Genomic DNA, 19,819 nt, shown 5'->3' with positions numbered 1-19,819 from the left:
ATTTTAGCGGCTAAGATCTGAAGTACATGTTGAATAGAGGTGATGATAGTGCAGGTCCTTATCTTGTTCCTGATTTTAAAGTAAATATTTTCAAAGTTTCTCAGTTAAGAATAATATTTTGGGCTGGGGCTGTGGCTCAGTGATAGAGCACTTGCCTAGGATTCGATTCTCAACACCACATATAAATAAATTAACAAAAAAATAAAGGTTCATTGACAATTTAAAAAATAATAAAAAAAAGAATAATGTTTTCTCTGTTGGGTAGATAGATAGCCTTTTTCACCTTAAGAACTGCCCTCAGAGTTTCAGTTGGCTATACCTTTTGCATGAAGGATATTGAGCTTGTGTCCAGTGCCTTCTGCCTGCTCTGCCTCAGGGAGCAGGCCAGAGGCATTTAACCCAGGGACCCTGCCACAAAGAACCCAAGTCCCCACTGGGGAGGCTGAGCCTCACACATACATCTCTTGGCGCATGGGTGACTGAATGCAGAGGCTGCAGTGTGACAGAATATGGTCGGAGGACAGGGCAGTGCCTGACAGCTGAGGCTTCATGGAGAGGCAGGACTTGAGCTGGACCAGAGGGTTTTCCAGGCTATGGGGGAGAAGGGCCTTTGAAGAGGAAGGAAGAGCTGGAAACATGCCCAGTGGTGTGGCCAGAGAGCTGGGGCTTGCAGAGTAGGACTGTTGGCCATCTTGCTAGGGATGGGCCTGCTTTCTCCCTCAGACACCTGCACTGCACCCGGAACTACATCCACCTGAACCTGTTTGCATCCTTCATCCTGCGAGCGCTGTCCGTCTTCATCAAGGACGCGGCCCTCAAGTGGATGTACAGCACAGCCGCCCAGCAGCACCAGTGGGACGGGCTCCTCTCCTACCAGGTGTGTCCTGTGCCCAGGAGGCGCCTGGGGGGTGGTGGCAGATGGTTGGTGAAGCCCTGCTCCTCCCACTCCAATTAGGCCTGGGACAGGAGAGGCAAGAGCTGCCCGGGCTTGGCCCTCAGGGAGCCCTAGTCCCGTGGGAGAGGCAATCCCCTTTGGGACCTTCCATTCCAATGAGAGAGGAGTCTCACCAGCGACTCCAGTCTCAGGGTGAAGGCCCTGTCCCCGGGGGTTCTCAATCTGACCAAAGAGAGCCGTCTGCCCCTGGGAGCTGTGTCATCAACCCCTGTGAGGTTGCTTCTCCCCTCATGGGGGTGACATCACGGTGCTTCCTTCCCTGAGGGAGGGCGGCTCCCTGAGGTAAGGCAGACCTTCCTGGCACAGCCCTGGCCATAGGATGTGAGCGCCCTCATCCCGCATGACCATGGCAGGCCAGCAGCTGGGGCGGACAGGGAAGGGTAGCAACGGCCTAGCAGGAGGCAGGGCTGCCATCTCACCAGGTCCTTCCCCTGCCCCCAGGACTCTCTGGGCTGCCGCCTGGTGTTCCTACTCATGCAGTACTGCGTGGCGGCCAACTACTACTGGCTGCTGGTGGAGGGCGTCTACCTGTACACCCTGCTGGCCTTCTCCGTCTTCTCGGAGCAGCGCATCTTCAGGGTCTACCTGAGCGTAGGCTGGGGTAAGGCCTACCATCATGTCATGTCACTGACCTCACCAGACCCCCACCTGGACCTGCCGCATGGGGGTGGGAGACCCTGATGCCCCTCCCAACTTGGTGCCCAGAACACCCTGCCAGGCCAAGGGGCAGAGCCCACCGATTAGTCCTGAGCACAGGACCTTTCGCTGAGGGGATCACTGGGCACCGCAGGGGGTTACGGGTCTCACTCCACGACATACCTGTTGTGTAACTGTCCTCCCATAATGGAAATCTCCAACCCCCTGGCCAAATACCACCTCTACCACAACCATATAGCCACGGAGGACATGGCCCTGTCCACAAACCCCTGCTTCTGAGGTCCTGTGGGGAAGGACCTCCACACCAGGCCACGGCAGCCCTTGGCTCTGAGGGCAGTGGTGAGTCCTGGCTCGAGGAGGAGTGGTCAGGAGGATGGGGCCTGAGGGGACAGGGTTCTGTCTCATGGTGATGAAGAGGCAGGTCAGAGGAGAGCCCAGGAAGCGGGTGGACCACGGATGTGCCTGGAGCCCAGCCAGAAATGTCCTAGCCAAAAAAGTTTGCCAAGAACCATCGTGTCTCTTTTTTTTTTTGCTGGAACATTTCTGGTTGTGCTTCTGCCTCTCGCCACGCGGGATAGTGATGAGGGGCCCGTTGGAGTTCCGCGGGGGGCTAGGAGCTCTGCACCACCAGCAAAGCCTGTGTCATCCCTTCCTGGAGGAGCCCACAGGCACCACCGGGGACGGAGCCCAGAGTAGGCCCTGCCCACTGACCCCCCAATCTGCCGTGGACTCTGCATGTCTGGCCTCCTCATACCTCACCACCTCCCACGCTCGACTGTCCATTGGCCCTTCGTGCTGCCAGCCCTGTCTTCTGGAAGCTTCCTCAGGCTGCTGGGCCCTCAGAGCTCTGCCCTCCCCAGCCCTCAGCCTCCTGTTCTGTCCTCACGTGGCATTCATTTTTTCTGGTGTGCCTCAGCTCCATCCTAGAAGAGACGCTCCGGAGAGGTTTTAGTGTGACCAGTGTCTTACAGACACCAAAACCTAGAGCGGGACAGGGCCTTAGAAGAAGAGCAGGCACTGTAGCCCGTCTCCCAGCTCCTGGGACACCTGCAAGGGGGCTTGGCTGGTGCTCCAGCTCTTCAGTGTTCTACAGGCCCCTCAGCAGGATCAGGCCTCTGGACAGGTGGCAGTAGGCCTGACTTCCCAGTGCAGATCCCTGCCCCTCCCTCCACCTCCTCCCCCAGGACCCTCCCACCTGCACCCAGGAGGCCCTTCCTCGCCTCCCAGCCTTCTTCATCCTGCCTGGCAGTCCATCAGGCAGCTGAAGAGCCCTGCAGCTCCCTGGGTTGGGGAGGAGGCAGGTCATTGAGGGCTGCTCAGGCAAGGCTGTCCTCAGGGTGGGGGACCATGCCTGTTCATTCTGGGAAATAGCATCAGTGCTGTTAGTGCCTGTCACCATAGCGACCTGAAGGCAGGACCAATCAAAGGGATGGTGTGGTGTGCAGCAGAGCAGGGAGGCTGGTGGGGCTGGTGGGGATACACGGGTGCCTTGGAGGTCTCTGGGTGGGCGGTGGGGGAAGGGGCCTTTTTCCTGCCACCTCACATCCTAGCTCGGGGCTCAGGGTCTGTGGAGAATGAGGGCAGGACCAGGGAGATGCCCTCCCCAACCAAAGAATGTCTTCTACTTGAGGACCTGGAGTAGGGAGAGGCAGAGAGAGACAAGCCAGCCGAACAGAGTGGGGGCGGGGGGGGGGCAGGATTCACAGGGACCTTAGGGCTCTGTCGTGATGCCAGGAGGCCCGGTCCAAATTAGGATGCTCAGGAACAACTTTAGGCATCCTGTACAAGCAGAATCAGAACTAGGACTCCAGTGCAGTTGGGCCGAACCCCCAAAAGACAAGTCAACCTCTGTCACGGTCCATGAGTGGTTGGGTACCCCTGGAAACGGCAGGGGAAGGAAGGCCAGTGAGGGAGGAGGGGAACATCACTTCTCAGAGCTGGTTCTCTGTGTCTTAATTTGACCTTTCTGTCCCCCACCCCGTCTGACTTGGTTTCTAAATGGGAGAGTGAGTTGGCCATCCTGGACTGGGCAGTTTTGCGTGTAGCAGGGTTGTGCTCTTGCTTTTCAAAAGGCTTTGTTTGGGAGATGGTAATGGAGGCATGAAGCTCTCCCTGGCTGAGAACATGAGTGAGCTCCCCCATCCTGGAGCAGGGTCTCAGAGGGAAGGGACAGCAGGTGGCTGGAGATGCCCAACAGGAAGTTTCTGTCTGTGTGTTTGACTCAGGGAGGGGGCCTGTTCTGGCCTGGAGAGCTTCCCTCCCCTCCTTGGTGTGTTGACTCATTCATTCATTGGTCCTGTTTTTACTGAACAGCTTCTTCGCAGTAGGGCCCACACTCTGTTCTGGGACTGTTCGAAGTCATCCACTTCCTGTCCAGTCTCACGCAGGTCTATTTTTATGTCATTGTGGATACTGAGGGTCTGGTTTGTGTAAATGTAAATGGGCCAGGAGAAAGAGACCCGGTGAAGAGAGTGTTCCATCCTCCCTCCGCCTGCGTCATCAGGCACATTGGCCCCGGGCACATGAGCCGCTGAGTAGCTGCTGTTGTGTGGACACCAACAAGTTGAGGATGTTGATGATGTGGTGGCTCTGAGGAGGTTCTGCCCCGGAAAGGTGCTCCTGGGGGAGACCCCTAAAAGCCACACATGCACATGCAAGGACCCTACCCCACACACCCATCCATGTCCACACACTTCACCCTCCAAAGCCTTACCCATCGCAGATGCCCACGTGTCCAACTCGAGAGCTGCATTGGTAGAGACAGGCATGGAGAGAGTGGTGCAGAAAGTCTGGAGGGTGATCAGAGTGGGTGGGAGATTGCAGCCCTGGATTCTGGTCCCACTGTGTGCTTCTGAGCTCCTGATCCATCTCTTTGTCACCTAAGAGTGGATAATCCAATGTTCAATTAACCAAGACAGATTAAGCTGCAGAACTAGAAACTGATCTATTAGTTATCTACTGGTATGTAACTAATGGATATAGACCAAGTTTAGCTGCTTAAAGCAACAAGCATTTATCATCTCACAGTCTCTATGCTCAGGAATCTAGGCTTAACTTACCTGGGTACCCCTGGCCCAGGATTGCTGACTGAGATTGGTTAAGCTGAAGGTCCTGGTTGCTGTCATCTCAAAGCTTAACCAGGGGTGGAGAAGCCACTTTGAAGCTCATTCAGGAGGCTGTTGGCAGGAAGCCTCATTCCTTGCTGCGGGAGCCTCTCTGCAGGTCATCTGAGTGCCCTCGTGGGTGACAACTGATTTCCCTACAGTAAATGATGAGAGAAAGAGAGAGCCCCAGGTGAGATGCAGAGTTTTTTATAACCTAATCTCAAAAGTGACACACCATCACTCTTGCCCTATGTGATTTGTCACACAAAACAATCCTGATATAGTGGGATTATCCAAGGCTATGAATACCATGAGGTAAGAATCACCGGGTGACATCTACCACACCAGTCCGTCTCAGCTGGATTAGCTTTGCATGACTATAATGGAATACCTGAGACAATTAACTTATAAAGAGAAAAGGGTTATTTAGCTCATATTTCTGTAGTTTCCAGTCCAGGATTGGACAGAGCCATTGCTTTGGGCCTTTGGTAGGGGTCCTAGATGGCAATGGAAGGACCCACGTGGCTGAGCAAGCAGCTCATCTCCTGGCCAGGAAGTCAAAGGGAGAGGCTAGGCAGGCAGGGATCCCCAAATCCCCCAGTGACCTAAGGACTTCCTCCAAGGCCCCACCTCTTACAGGTCCCACCACTTCCCATGAGCACCACCCGGGAACCTTGGGGAGTGCTTACCCACGTTACGCACTCGGCCAAGCAGAGGGGTCTCACTGCTGTTGGGGCTGTTGTTGTTGAAGGCTGCAGGCACTCAGTGGGCATGTTGGTGTCCAGCACAGGGCCTCCGTCTCTCCTCCAGGCTTCCGCCCTGAGCAGAGAATGGGCAAAGGGAACAAAACACTGAAGGGACTTCGGGTGTCTGAAGGGGGAGACTGAGTGGTGTGTAGGATGAACTGAGGACAAGAGCATCAGAGAGCGTCCCTTCCCCGTCCAGCACGTCCTCCCCACTGCACAGCCCTGTCCCCTGCTGAGTGGGTGTCCATGTCCCAGTGTCTCTGCCAGGATCCTGGGAGCAAGTCCTGACAGAGTGCCTGGTGTGGGGGAGGGCTGAACTGTGAGGACCTCTCTAAGGGAGAGTGTGGGGCATCAGTGTGGGGTTCCTGCTGTGCCTCGGGTCTCCTGTGCACCCAGGCCCCCTTAGAAACGTGGTTTGGGGCCAGACAAGCAGAGGGGGTTGGGGTGGGAAGAGCCGGCTGAGGCGGGGCTCATGCATGGCCGTGGGCATGCATGGCAATAGTTGTGGTCTGCCAGCCTCTGTCCCCTCTCTCTCCCCCTCTCTCCTCTCAGGTGTTCCCCTGCTGTTTGTCATCCCCTGGGGCATCGTCAAGTACCTCTATGAGGACGAGGGGTGAGTGTCCTGTGCCAAGCGCATGGATGTGCTAAGATCCCCATCCTCAAAGTCCACTGGATTCCTTGGGCCCTGGGGATATGGGAGGATAAACAGAGGGACCAGGAGCTTAACATTTTGAATGCAATTCTCAAATCCCTGCTCTGGCCCCTGCCCGTGGTTGGTGTGATAACAAATGGTGCAGATCCGTGGGGCACATGGTTCCTTCCTGCAGGATTTTTTTGTATGTCTGTGAGTGAATGTCTGTTATTTTGTGTATGATGCTGGGTACACACAGGATTGTGTTCACGGGGCCATGAATACTTGTTGGGGACTCTGGGTATCTCCCTTTGTGTGACCATGTATTTGGGACTCTGTGTGTATGGGTGACTGTGTGGCCACATGTATCTGTGGCACCTGAGATCAGCTGGATGCATCGTGTGCCTCCCCCCTTCCCCCAGCTGCTGGACCAGGAACTCCAACATGAACTACTGGCTCATTATCCGACTGCCCATCCTTTTTGCCATTGGGGTGAGTGATGGTGTGTAGGGGGGTAGGCGTGGGAGCTATGGTGGGCTGGAGCCAGGGCAAGGGTGCAAGGAGGGTCCCCAGCCACCTGCCCATGTGCTCCACAGGTCAACTTCTTCATCTTTGTCCGGGTCATCTGCATCGTGGTGTCCAAACTGAAGGCCAATCTCATGTGCAAGACAGACATCAAATGCAGGTGACCTCACCAAGCTGGCTTTGTTGGGGCCCCTCAGCCCTCGCTTCTAGCAGAGAGATACGGGGACGCTTAGTTAGGAGGGCGAGTTAGGGTTAGGAATCGCTTCTCCCACCCAGGCCTGACCTTGGAGCCCCAAACCTTTCCCTCACCTTGTCCTTGGGCAGCCCCTGGGCTTTGCAGGGGGTTGGGAGGGCAGGAGTAACCATGACCCAGATGCCAGGTCCTGGCAGGAAGAGGGGAGGGCACAGATGGAGGAAAGAATTGGTGTGCAAGGTCCAGAATAACTCCAGAGGTCTCCCCTTCCCCCAGACTTGCCAAGTCCACACTGACGCTCATCCCCCTGCTGGGGACCCACGAGGTCATCTTTGCCTTCGTGATGGACGAACATGCCCGGGGAACCCTGCGCTTCATCAAGCTGTTCACAGAGCTGTCCTTCACCTCTTTCCAGGTGACTCTCAGCTGGGAACTTCCAGAATGGGGGAGGGACAGACATAGCTTGCATCACGCAGGTGGGAAAAATGAGCAGGCCAAGGCCTGGGGGTGACCCCTGCCCAGAGTCACATGGTCAGATTAGAGCCAGAGCCAGTACCCCCAGCTGTCCTGACATGCTGGCCAGTTTTCTCTGTAAGCACATGGGACAAGAATCCTTCTCAGGCTGGGTGTGGTGGCTCATGCCTTTAATCCCAGTGGCTTGGGAGGCTGAGGCAGGAGGATGGCAAGTTCAAAGCCAGCCTCAGCAAAAGCGAGGCACTAAGCAACTCAGCGAGACCCTGTCTCTAAATAAAATACAAAAAAGGGCTGAGGGTGTGGCTCAGTGGTTGAGTGCCCCTGGGTTCAATCCCCAGTACCAAAAAAAAAAAAAAAGAATTCTTCTCAGATGTGATCCTGGGCACCCAGCCTGCCTCACAATTGCCATCTTCTTGAGTGGTGGGCACCGTACCATGTGCTTCATGCATGGGGCATTTAATCCTCCCAGAATGCAGTAACCCTCATTTGACAGAGGAGGAAACTGAGGCTCAAAAGTACTAAAACAAGAAGTAGCCTTCTACTACGTTTAGAAGCTGCTTCAGTGGTGTAACAATGTTACTGACCCCAGCCCCTCAGAGTGTTATAGGAGGCCTATAAGCACATGAGCCCACACGTGTGCATTTACATACATGTGCATGTGGGGACACACACAAGTGGAACACAGTTCTGGAGCACTGGGTCTTCTGAGAGGGCTGGGGTGGGAGAATTCTCCCTGTTTGGAGGTGCTATGCTTTCCTGCATCTGGCTTCCTCAGGAGAAAGGGTATTAGCACTTTTGCAGGTGTGAGCCAAGTTTGCCTCTTGTCCCTCCAGAAAGGGAGAGGAAGGAACCATGGTCAGTCCCTGGGTCTGCCTGGGCTGCCTGATTTGCGGAGGGGGATGTCAGGGCAGAAGCCTCAAGGCCCTTCCAACTAGGGCCTGCCACAGAGCCCCTGCCACCCTGCCCTCTGCTGACCTGCCTCTCATTTCCAGGGGCTGATGGTGGCCATCTTATACTGCTTTGTCAACAGCGAGGTAAGGTCTGAGGAGGGATGGGGGATCCCCTGGGCTGTACCACTGGCTGGTCTGGAGTTGTGCTATGGGGACTCCCATCAGTCTTTCCAGTGAAAACCCCCTACTCACCCCCTAGAGTCGAGGAAGGCTCTGGTCTGCAATTCAGTTCCATGCTTGGCTCACCTGTATACTTCTCTCATGTCCCTCCCCCCCTCCCCCCTTCTCTCCTGTCACTCCCCCCCTACCCCCTTCTCTCCTGTCACTATGAGAGCTTGGGGAGGATCCAGGGCCATGCAGGGGGTCCTGAGTGAATTACTAGGGTGGGGACTACTCTTTGTTCCAAGGTGATTCAACACACACATACTTGGGCTTTAGTAATCACTATCTCATTTAATTGCCACCCCTCTCCCCACTTAAAAAAAAAAAAAAAAGCCTGTCAAAATTCTGATTTCAACATTCCCAGTCCCCACCCCTGAGAACATTGGGTGAGAGTGTGCAGGAAAACTGCCCCAGGTTTGGCTTAGAAATTGTGGCAGAGCCGGCATTCAAGTGAATTCTGACTTACAGAAGAAAGCATCCTGTTCTTTCTATACACAGGCAAGAGCTCTGCCGCTCCCTGGGGAAGGGGAGACCTTCTGGGGCTGGGTGGCCTTCAGCACCCCATGGAGTGGGAGAAGAGGTTCTTGCTGACCCCACACCTGCAGAACCACAGCCCTCCTCCCTTTTACTTGGAGGTCCCTGGAGGAGGGGCATGTCTGTGGGCACATAGGAAAGGCCCCTCTGCCAAGGTTCCTGGGTTTTGTCAGAGCATAGAAATGTCCCCAGAGTCATCAAACTGAGCATCAGAAATGCCACAGCTTCTCCCCCTGCCAATCCCATCCAGAGGGGACAGTAGTCACAGGTGCAGCTCCAGGGCTCCTGGGGAAGTAGCCACAACACTGTTAGCCCTGGGCAGGGGTGGGGGCGACTCTCCACGCATAGTCTGGAAGGAAATACATGACTCTGTTAACTCCTGGGCCATTGAGGACACCGTGAGGGTTTGCGTCTGTGGGACTCAGGAGACCCAGGGACACTGGGCCTCAAAGACCTGGAGCTCTTCATGTGATTTCTGTGTCACTGAACCCGGGATTCCAGAGCTCAGAGATCTTAGTGCATTAATGTAGACGTGTCTTTGGCTACCAGTGTTGGGGATGAGCAAGGGACAGTAGATACTTCAGGGAACTGTGAATTGACCCAAAGAAGCCATGTGAGATAGCAGGAAAGAGGCACGGATGTGGGTTTCATGTCAGACCTCTGCTCCAACCCAGGCCCCGTCACTTAATGAGCTGCGTGACTTTGTCTGAACTTCCTCATCTACAAAATGATGAGGAAGGCTAGGATGCCCACCTCTGAGATTCCTGAGGATTAGGTAAATAAAGTCTGGAAAAGACAGGAAGGGGGAGCCAAGAATAGGGCCTTCCATCAAGGCCAGGCACTGAAGGCCCACCCTGGCTCCTCAGAGTTATTAATTGTCGTGAAGCAGTGTGTACCTCATCTCCTGATGCTCAGTAACGGGGAGCTAGTCCCTGTCATTCCAGTGCTCAGTGATTCCCAGAGACCAGGGCCTAGGACATTTCAGAGGACACTGCAGAGAAAATGAGACTGGGTGAAAGGGAGAGGGCATCTCCTGTCCCTGTGGCCTCCTCCAGCTTCCCCTGAACTGGCCTCCTAAGGGGCTGGAGTGGCCTTCCCATCTCCAAGTGCGGGGAAGCCAGTGTTTTCTATGGGCTTACTGCAGATAAGGTGCTCAGGTGCAGCCAACCCTGCACAGCAGGTGTGAGCCCCATTTTTCAGATGAGAAAATTAAGACTCAGCAAGGGGAAATGAGTAGCCCCAGTTCAACAGCTAGAAGGTGGAAGGGCCAGTGGGCTGGGGTTAGGGATCCCACTAACACTCAGGGCAGGTGGAGCTGGGGATGTGGAGGCAGCACCAGGTGAGAGGTGGGTCATAAATGGAATTCTGGCTGCTTCTGTGGGCAGGCCACGGAGGGCCCCCAGGTTCAATTTGGAGGGTGGTCCAGGAGGGAGGGTAATGAGGACACTCAGGGATCCATCTTGCAGGCTCTGGATCCACAGGACACAACAGCCCTGCTTCTTGCCCACAGCCCAGTCCTCGTGAGGAACTCCTTAGAAGCTGATGCAAATACTGGCATTCGAGGACCCCAGCTCCCCAGGGTGCCGTCCCTTCAGGGATGGTTCTCAGCCAGGGTGGTGGGTCCTGGCCTGCACTCTGGGCCTTCACATTTCAGCCTGGTAGTGAGATGGGGACAAGGACAGGGCAGCATGTATCCCTGTGTGGGGATGAGGAGCAAAGCCTGTGAGGAGAGACCGAGGTTCCCTACTGCCACCTTGTCACCTTCTCAGTCCCAAGTCCCACTTCTCCATCTTCTGTCCCCAAAGCCACCCTGTAGCAGCATGCTCACTGTAGCCCTGTCCCCATGCACAAGTGCTCAGCTACCCCACCACTGCTGCGGTCTCTCCTGGGCCCCCCAACTCAGCCCCATCTCCCCGCTCTACCCCTTAGAGCCCGGTCACCCAGTTCCCTCCCTCCTCACCCATCATCCACCACTGGCCCCACTGTGTAAGGAGGGCAGGATGGTCACACATCCGTGCTCTGCCCTTGGAAAGAACTTGACCCCGAATCCCCACGGTTGCACCTCTTTGGCAGGCCAGGCCCTGCTGGCCTCTCCCCTCAGGCTGTGTCACTCAGTGGGCCCGAGAGCCCCTCTCCCTTCAGGTCATCACCCAGTTCCTTTAAACCCACCCAGAGACTCCTCGTGCCCTGGTTCTTTTAGGTACAAGGACAGACACATCCCCATCACTGGGCCACAAAAGACACACGTGGTTGAAGCCTCTGCCCACAAGAGCTATTCTCCAGACCCAGGGTTGCCATGGCAATGCCAGGTACTCATGACTCGAGGAAAAAAGATGACTTGAGCATTGGCCCCGTGTGACTCTGAAGGCCTTTACCAACTACTTGTGGGCAGGAGTGGGGACAGGGAAGGGCCTGGAGATGATTTATCTGGAGGTCATGCCTGAGAGTCCAAGTGAGGTAACACGGGAGTCATGTGTCCTGATCCTGGCTCTGTCCTACCAAACTGTGTGACCCAGGGCAAGTCACCTTGCCTCCCTTGCCTCAAATCCCCAAGTGTAAATGGAAGTGGATGAGCTTTTCTGATTCACCCCAAATCCTGAGCCAGGCATGGTGCTTGGCTGGAGAGGGTGCTCGGAATATGTGCCCTGCACTTCAGAGCCCAGAGGGCAGGGAGGAGGGAAATCAAACGGTGCAGGAGGAAGTGCTGGGGCAGGTGTCCAGGACTGCTGTCCCTATTCTTTCTTTTTCATAACTGAGTAGCAGAAGGAACCTGGTGATAGAGGCCCATTTATTCACATGAGTTCCTCGGGCTCATTTAAAACACAGGGAGTGAGCACCCGCAGTCTCCCGGGTGGACTGTGCTCAGTGCAGAGATGCTGGGAGTCATGTGAAGTGGGGAAGAGCCACAGCCAGGGACAAGCAGGGCCTCCAGAACTGTGGCAGGCAGGAGGCCAAGGGTGAGGAGCCAGGGACTGGGGCCAGGCTGGATCTAAACTCAAATCCTACCCCCAGACACTGGGGAACGCTGAAATATTCTGCACTCCATTTCTTCGTCTTTACTTGGGGAATGAGAACAGGAGCTACTGTGTAGGGTTGATGAGAAAATTAACCAAGATAATCTATGAAAAATGCCGGGCATGTAGATGGTGGTTCTTAAGGACAGTTGTGATTACAGGGGTCACCGTGGAGGTTAAGAAAAAGTGCTGAGGACCGGGCGCGGTGGTGCATGCCTATAATACCAGCAGCTTGGGAGGCTGAGGCAGGAGGATTGTGAGTTCCAAGCCAGCCTCAGCAACTTAGCAAGGCCCTAGTAACCCTGTCTCTAAATAAAATACAAAAAAAAAAAAGGACTGGGGGTGTGGCTTATTGGTTGAGTGCCCCTGGGCTCAATCCCTGCTCCAGAGAGAGAGAGAGAGAGAGAGAGAGAGAGGGAGAGAGGGAGGGAGAGAGGGAGGAAGTGCTGAGGGAGATGGAGATAAGGAGATTGTGGCATGCTGGTACTGTTAAGTCCTGCTGGTGTCCCTGTGACCTCTTCAGTCTCTGAGGTGGGTTCCTGTGGGTGTGCCTCATTTCCCCATCTTTCTACCTCACTTCGTCAGAGGAGGGCTGTGAGGTAGGACTGGTCTTCTTGCAGCTGCACAAAGGGAGGCCACCATTGGTCTCGGGTGGGACCCAAGCTGGGGGTGGGGGCAGGGAGCCCTCCTTCCCTCCCCACCCAGGCCTGGGTTCTGGGTTGCTGCCTGGGATACCAACGCATCCTGGCAGGCAGGCTCTGGGCGATCTCAGCTCTACTCTGCACAGAAAAAGTTCTTTTAAGGGATGGCATGCAGCCACACCAGGCGTCATGCAGGCTTAGCTAGATGAATGACAAAGGAGGGGGAGAGGAGGGCTGTTTGCCCTGGGGCTGGGGAGGGGATTGGCAGAGAGCCCCTTACCCACAGCTTCTGGCAGCTGGCCCTCCTGGGGCCTTGGGACTGAGAGGAGCCTGGGTTCTAGGCTCTCCAGTGTGGGAAGGTGGGGTGCAGAGGCATCAAAGCAGCTCTGCAAAGCAAACTTATGGGAACACCACCCAGAAGAGCAGTCCAGTCCGGTCGGGATCAGCTGTGCAAGTTCCAGAAGCCGTCTCTGGGAACCACAGTTGGGGCCATAGCATTGCCACAAGCCCTTGAGGGGTTGGGGCTCCACCATGTTTCTGCCCCCAACAATCCATCTGGTTCCCAAACGTCAGCCCTCTTAAGAAGATGGTTCTTATGGGGAGGCCACAACCCAGCACAATGACGATTTTGGCTGACCGAGCTCAGCTGGGCTGGCTGCACCCCCAGACTCACCGCAGTCTCCCTGCACAGGATTGCACAGGCTGGGAAGCCCTGGTCCTCCCCTGGTCTCAGCCTCCTTGTTTCCTTTGCTCCTTCCTCCTGGGAGTCATGGTGGCTGGGTCAAAGCCCTCAGGGAGCTTAGAGGGTCTGCTGTAGACAGCTTGAGGGTCAGGGGGCACCATCCTCCTCCATCTCCCCTTCAGGCATCCTCGCTGCAGTGGGAGAGCATGTCCTGAAGTCAGATTCCCTCCTCTCCACTTCTCTCTCCCATCTCCTGTCTCCCGCACTTCTCTCTCCCTCCCATTCTCTTTCGTGAACTAATATTGTGATGGATTGTAAAAGGTACTTAGCCGGATCGCGGAGTTTAGAGATGGAAAAGACCAATTAGGTCATCAAGCCCATCTCTCTCCTGAAGAGCGGCAGAAAATAGGAGACAACAATAAACAATTTTATTGGGATATTAATTTAGGCGCCCGGAGGCCTTGACTTGTGTCTCTTAATATCATGCAGTGGATTTTTTCCCTTCCCTGCTAATGTAATAACGGGGCCATTTTGTGGACAGTGGGTTTGCATGATGGCTTTTGTTCCCCTCCTTTTCCCGAGGAAGGTCCAGATGGAGTTTCGGAAGAGCTGGGAGCGCTGGCGGCTCGAGCATTTGCACATCCAGAGGGACAGCAGCATGAAGCCCCTCAAGTGTCCCACCAGCAGCCTGAGCAGCGGGGCCACAGTGGGCAGCAGTGTGTATGCAGCCACCTGCCAGGCCTCCTGCAGCTGAGACCCCACACCACCCCTCCTGGGGTCCATGCTGCCCGCTGGATCATTACAGGTGGGAGAGACCCTCCCAGGGACAGGGGAAGGGACACATGCACACATACCTCCCTGCTTTCCCTCCCCAGACCCATCAGACGGGCAAATGGGCATTGCCTCCTGGGACCATGGACACATTTTCTCTGAGGAGAAGCAGCCTGCTAATTTGATCAGTGTGGCAGGAGGAGAGGAAAAACAATTGCTGGCCAGTCGAGGAGGATTTCTTCCTGTTAAAGCCACAAGGCCCTTGGGGTTCCCCCAGACAGAGCAGCAAATCAACCCCAGACTCAAACTCAAGGTCAATGGCTTATTAGTGGGATGGGGGCTTGCAAGGGGAGCTGGTTCTGAAAGATGCCAGTGTAACCTCAGCTGGACACAGAACTCATGTGAGCCAAGTCTGCTTCGTCCACCTGGGGTCGCCTCCCTCATCCGCCTCCTCATTAAGGGAAGCTCTTTGTGCATCTGGGTCACTTGTTTCCCTTGTCTGTCCCCTCATCTCACCACCCAGTTTCTCCCTGGCTTTGTTTGGGTCACTGGCAGCAGCTGTTTCTGGAAGTGACTGAGGGGTGTTGAGAATAAGCACTGAGAAGATGCCCGAAGACTCTTGTAGCTGGGCCCCCTTCTCCCCTGGGTATTTGAACTGCTTGATGCCTGCTTCTGCTGAACCCTGGGAACCAGGGCGGCTTACCCCCAAAGAGCCTTGCCCTGGGGTATGAGGTCCCCATTCTGTTCTAAAGATGTTCAAGGAACCTCTGGGGTTCAACTAGGGACACTTAAGGAATGTCCCACTGTGAGTGTAATGACCTGCCATTGCCGGGAATCCAGAGGGCTGAGAGATGTATTCCCTCACCTCCCCACCACCCCACCTCTCCACGGAAACGCTTTTTATCTGTGACCAGATTCTGTATCTTGACTGGGAGTTTGGGCACACCCTCTAACTTTAGGGATGTGACCAAGAAGAGACTCTTTTAGGGAAACTAAGGTCCCCATCGTTACCCTGGAAAGGCAGGCTCCCTCTCTGCCTTTCAAATTCCCCCATTTGAGAGCTTGAATATACTTTATGTATTTTTCTTTAATGGCTGTGAATAGACTCCATGTGCCAGTCCTGATTTCTCCCACCCAGTGGAAATGAGAACTACAACCTGGTGGCTGTGATGATGTCTGGGGGAGTGGGGTAGTAGTTGATTTGACTCCCCCACACTTTGAGCTAATTAATGTTCACCTGCCTCCAGCCTCATCCCATCGGGCTGTGCTGAGAAAGCAGACCCCAGACTAAAAGGGGGATAGCCATCCTAGGGATGTGGGCAATGGATATACGGAAGCAAAGGAAGCTGCCAGAGCAGGAGAGAACTCCTGGGAGTCTGGGTCCCTGCAAGGGCAGAGGGAGACGCTTTGGATGCATTCCCTTGTGAACTGATCTCTTCTTCCTCCTGTTTCAATGGTGGGGGACCCTCCCCAAAGTTTACACCAGACACATTCTTCTGTGCCCCTCAGAGAGGCATGTGACATGCAGGGGAAATAATGGGACATAAAACACATCAAGCAGAAAATTTCTTATACTTCAGCTTCAGTGGAGTGTTGTGTCTATGTTAATAGGGAAGTGGAACCTCAGGCTAAAGAAAGGAGCCTTGCAGACAGACCACGTCCTGGACCCAGACAGCGGGGTAGGGGAGGGCTTTCTGCTACCCCGGAACCAGGGCGGGCTTCTAGTGTGACCCTGACTTGCTTCCTCTCAGGGAGATGAGCAGCTCTGGTGCAGGTATTTCAGCTTGGGATAAATTGGATGATTTTTGAGAATCATTATTACACAGCCACAAAGAAAAAGATTGATAAAATCTGCCTGAAATACGTTGTTGAGGGAAGAGGTTGTGGGGGAGAAAAGGGTGAGTAGTTAAGGAAGCTCAGACAATTTAATTTAAACTGTAAGTGGAGTTCTTTCCCCAGCTGGACCTGGTGATTCCTGGCTTCAGGAGGCTTATCACACCCCCACCCCAAGGCTGTTAACGGTGAGGAAGTTTTGGGTTGTTTTTTTTTCCACAAATGCATACTAGATACCAAACTGCAGAATGTTTTTCCTTGTTCCAAGACCCTGTAGTATTTCTTAATATTCATTTGAATGGCACTGCACGCCCTCTGAGCCATTCCCAAACTTGCCTATGCTAAATATAGCTCCAACAGGTCTGGGAACCATCGAATGCAATGTACTCTGAAATTCCATGGGTTGTTTACATGCCTGCTGCCATAGTCTAAGTTTGGCACTTGCTGAGAACTCTCCTGCCTGCCTCTGTCCTGGGGGGGACTATTGCTGACCAGCAGGCGTCCCGCTGGCTTTGAGTGGCTCAGCTGTGAATGGTGGCCAGCTTCAGCACTCCGGCCAGCTCCCACAAACTTGGGAGGGGCTTATGTCCGTCAACAACTCTTGGCCATTTCTGTCTTTGAGCAGCTAAATGACGAACTGCACAGCCAATGACACTGCAAAGTTGCCTTCTTTTAAAAAATGACTCTGGATTTCAGGCATGGCTTTGATGGCCTCAGGCACCTCCCACCGAACACCACATTCCTGGAACTCTGGAAGACTCAGGACAGGAAAGATGTCGAGGAGCCCTCCTGGCGGGATCTCTAGAAGTGAGGAATGAGGCTTGTGGAGGTGACTTGTCTGAGGCCACAGCACCAGCTGCTTAGCCCAGTGAGGCCTCTGAGAAGAAAGAACTGGTGCCGAATACAAATGGCTTTTCAACATCTACTAAGTAAAAGCAGTGTTATCTGGAATTTCTGCCGAGGAGGGAACAGCAGCCAAGGTAGAACAGGTCAGACAGTGACAGTGTCATCCCCTCTGTGACTCACACTGGTGAGAGGAGGGGAAGGGTGTGCTTAGAGGATTCTGCGCCTTACCTCATTCATCCTTGTCTTTCAATGAAGGAATGCATGGAAACAGCATGTGAGCTCTTCGAATAGCAAATCCAGCACCCTTCATGTGCTGGCTTTTTTTTTTCCTGATGCATCTGTGTTTGTTTGAAAAGTTGTATTTATGGTCACACTAAAAATTAGCCTAAAAGAAGGGCTCGACCCTCCACTTTGCCTCCATAGTACCCCCCTGATTTCAGAAAAGACCAGCAAACGGGGCAATTGTAGCCTAGCAAAGATGGCACAATGCCACCAAGGGCAGAGTCAGTTCCCCTCCGTGCCCTGAAAGCTTGGTTGCTGTCATGAGTGCTGGCCGTGTTTCAGCAGCTCACAGTAGGAGACCTCCCCTCCCTTCTCACCCCCCTGTCTCTTTCTTCCACCAGGAAAGAGCATTGTGTGTGTGTGTGTGTGTGTGTGTGTGTCCTGTGCACAGCAGCATGAAGTTAGGAGATGACGAATCCAGAATCATTGTCCCCACTGTGAAGGTCAGGGGGCTGCAGAGCCAGGGCAGGGATGGCTGGGAGTCTAAGTGGCAGATGCTTCCTCTCCATGCGCAGACAGGGCTCCCATTATTGCTAATGCCTGCGACGTGCTCAGGGAAGGTAAAATATATTCCAAAGGTTTATTTTCCCTCTGCTGAATTGATTCTAATCTACAGTACTGACCCCGCTTTTGGATCTTAGGAGGGAAACTATAAAAAACATCATCAAATAAAATACGTAGGCTTACTCTGCTAAGACAGTTATATGAATGGCATGCTTAAATATTCAACAGAAGTGAAATTAGTAACAACTTTAAAAAAAATTCCTTTTTGTGGCTGGAGTGAATTCCCTTGGGACAGAAAATGGCCCGATGTGGGAAACTTCTGCAGATATCACCATGTCCCTCCATTGCTATCTACTAGCCTAAATCCACTCTCTGCTCCTGAAAGCAATGTTAAGCAGTACAATTTCAAACACTTTATTTAATGCCACAGTGGGTCTACAGTATCTGTGATGGCTTTTGTTCTGTCAATGGATACAGACTGACAGGAAGCAGACAAACATAATTGTTTTCTAATAACTTTCCGACTCTCTTGTGCTTGGCCTCTATCTGAATTGCTTAGAGGGCAGAGATCTCTCTCCTCCTCTTTGGCCATATTAGCTACTGTTTGGGGGACCTTATCTAGCAGTGGCTGTGTTTTCCCCCAATGCATCCAACCTTGCTCACTGCACTCCTCCCCCACCCTCTGCTGCCTCAGGAAGAGATGACCCTGCTGGTCATACTGCCAATGCCATTCTCTGAGCCGTGACCAATTTAAGGGTGCAGCTGAGAGCAAGGCACCGCCAGGGCTCAGAATTACACGGCACATTGTACGCTCTGGGACCAGGAGGAGCACTGCAGCCAGTGGCCTGGATCCTGACTTACACCAAGGAGATGCAGCTTTCCCCGGGGCCTGTCAAACCATCAGTAATTAGTCAACATGGACAATCTTGCATGACTATTATTGTGTCAGAGCAATCCAGGCAAAGAAAACATGGACAAATGAGAATTGTGTGAGAAAAGAGCCCCCACCGTAGATCAGACCAAATAACAATTTCTGATCTTGGTTTCTTTGCTTGGGAGCCACTGGAGCCGTTGAGGAAAAGGCCCGCTTTGCCTTAGATGGGGATTGAACTTGCCCAAATGGGTCACATTTTACTTTCAAACCTGCAGGTGTCCTAACTCCCTTCCCGCTAAGAATCATCAGCACATCCTTAAAGCAGATGCACTTCTAGATCCCATTAGTTTGGGAGGGTTGTGACACAGATCTATTTTTTAAATAAATGCCTAGAGAGAGGTGAGCCAGGCTCTCATGAGAGACCGAGCTAAATTTCTATCTCCCGTGCTTGTGGGGGATGTTTGTTCTTCATGAATGTTTAAACAAGATCATTTTCATGCAATTTCTTAATGCATAAATTCGTGTAAAATATGGCCTGCATCGGTAGGTAGCGCATGTGTGTGGTGTATAATTTCTTGTATACAGAGGTGAATGGATGCGAGTTCTTTCCTAATTTGCCTTGTAAGTCAAATAAAAGCCTGTCACTATTATGTGTCTCTTGCCCTTCCTTTGGGAGAGGAGATTTTCTGCAGTGTCAACCCAGGTGACTCATAGTGCAGTGGGAAAACACAAAAGATGCCGACTCCAGCCCAGGGGGGGAGAAACATCCCTTGTTCATTTTTCATATCATGATTTTCATCTTCAAAGCACTTACCAAGTACTAATTTATCCACTGCAGCCTTTATACAGAGACTACAGTGTCATTTAATTAGAGAAGTTGGGTGGTCGAGTGGCTTAGACAATGACTGATGGCCAAATGGATGTGTATTCTAATTCCGCTCATTCATTTGATCTCCCCTGTCTAAATGAACTCCGTCCATTAAATCCATTTTTTAAAAAATGTCATAAAAGCACAAGCTTTGTTTGCAAAGCAGCCCCGGGATGTGAATGGAGCTGCTGTTGAGAGAGTCATCTTCAGGAAAATAAACTTTTCTCCAATTTAAATAATCGCTCACTCCAGGGATTTGCAGCTCACTCTAATAGGAGAGCAGAGGAATCGCAGATTCTCCCTAATTCTTCCACTGTTTTGGTTGCCCCTGTGTGAAGATTAATGTACTTATCCTAAGGTGTCGTCAAATACCCACCCCCACTTTTTTAGATAAATTGTGGTCGTTGTCTGTTTCGGTCCTAAGAAGCCTTACTCTGAGAGCAAGTTACACAATCAGTCAGTTCCTGATACCTGTGGGCAAAATATCTGCATTTTGATTTCTCTGCACCGATGTAGCTTTCAACTCTATCCACTCACCGATGGATATTCTCACCTTTGTGTGTCCTTCCTCTG

General features: G+C 53.2%; 1 protein-coding gene across 2 annotated transcripts in view; it reads left to right on the top strand.

The window, feature by feature from the left end:
• The window catches only part of Glp1r (glucagon like peptide 1 receptor), a 37,949-nt gene extending 18,921 nt beyond the window's left edge, over positions 1–19,028 (top strand). The window contains exons 6-13 of one of the 2 annotated variants that reach the window (XM_058581417.1): positions 724–877; positions 1,397–1,556; positions 6,015–6,075; positions 6,516–6,585; positions 6,690–6,778; positions 7,088–7,226; positions 8,278–8,319; positions 13,851–19,028. In XM_058581417.1, the coding sequence (XP_058437400.1) occupies positions 724–877; positions 1,397–1,556; positions 6,015–6,075; positions 6,516–6,585; positions 6,690–6,778; positions 7,088–7,226; positions 8,278–8,319; positions 13,851–14,201 (1,066 nt within the window). In that variant the 3' untranslated portion in view covers positions 14,202–19,028. The remainder of the gene's footprint in view (positions 1–723; positions 878–1,396; positions 1,557–6,014; positions 6,076–6,515; positions 6,586–6,689; positions 6,779–7,087; positions 7,227–8,277; positions 8,320–13,850) is intronic. The other variant, XM_046450712.2, reaches the window with a different exon arrangement.
• Positions 19,029–19,819: the final 791 nt, after the last annotated feature.

Source organism: Marmota monax, unplaced genomic scaffold (assembly GCF_021218885.2).
Source record: "Marmota monax isolate L192 unplaced genomic scaffold, Marmota_monax_Labrador192_F-V1.1 WCK01_AAM20220418_F8-fsc00127, whole genome shotgun sequence".
Classification (NCBI taxonomy): Eukaryota; Metazoa; Chordata; class Mammalia; order Rodentia; family Sciuridae; genus Marmota; species Marmota monax.
The sequence above is the reverse complement of the archived record's forward strand: the minus strand, read 5'-3'. Positions and strand labels throughout refer to the sequence as shown.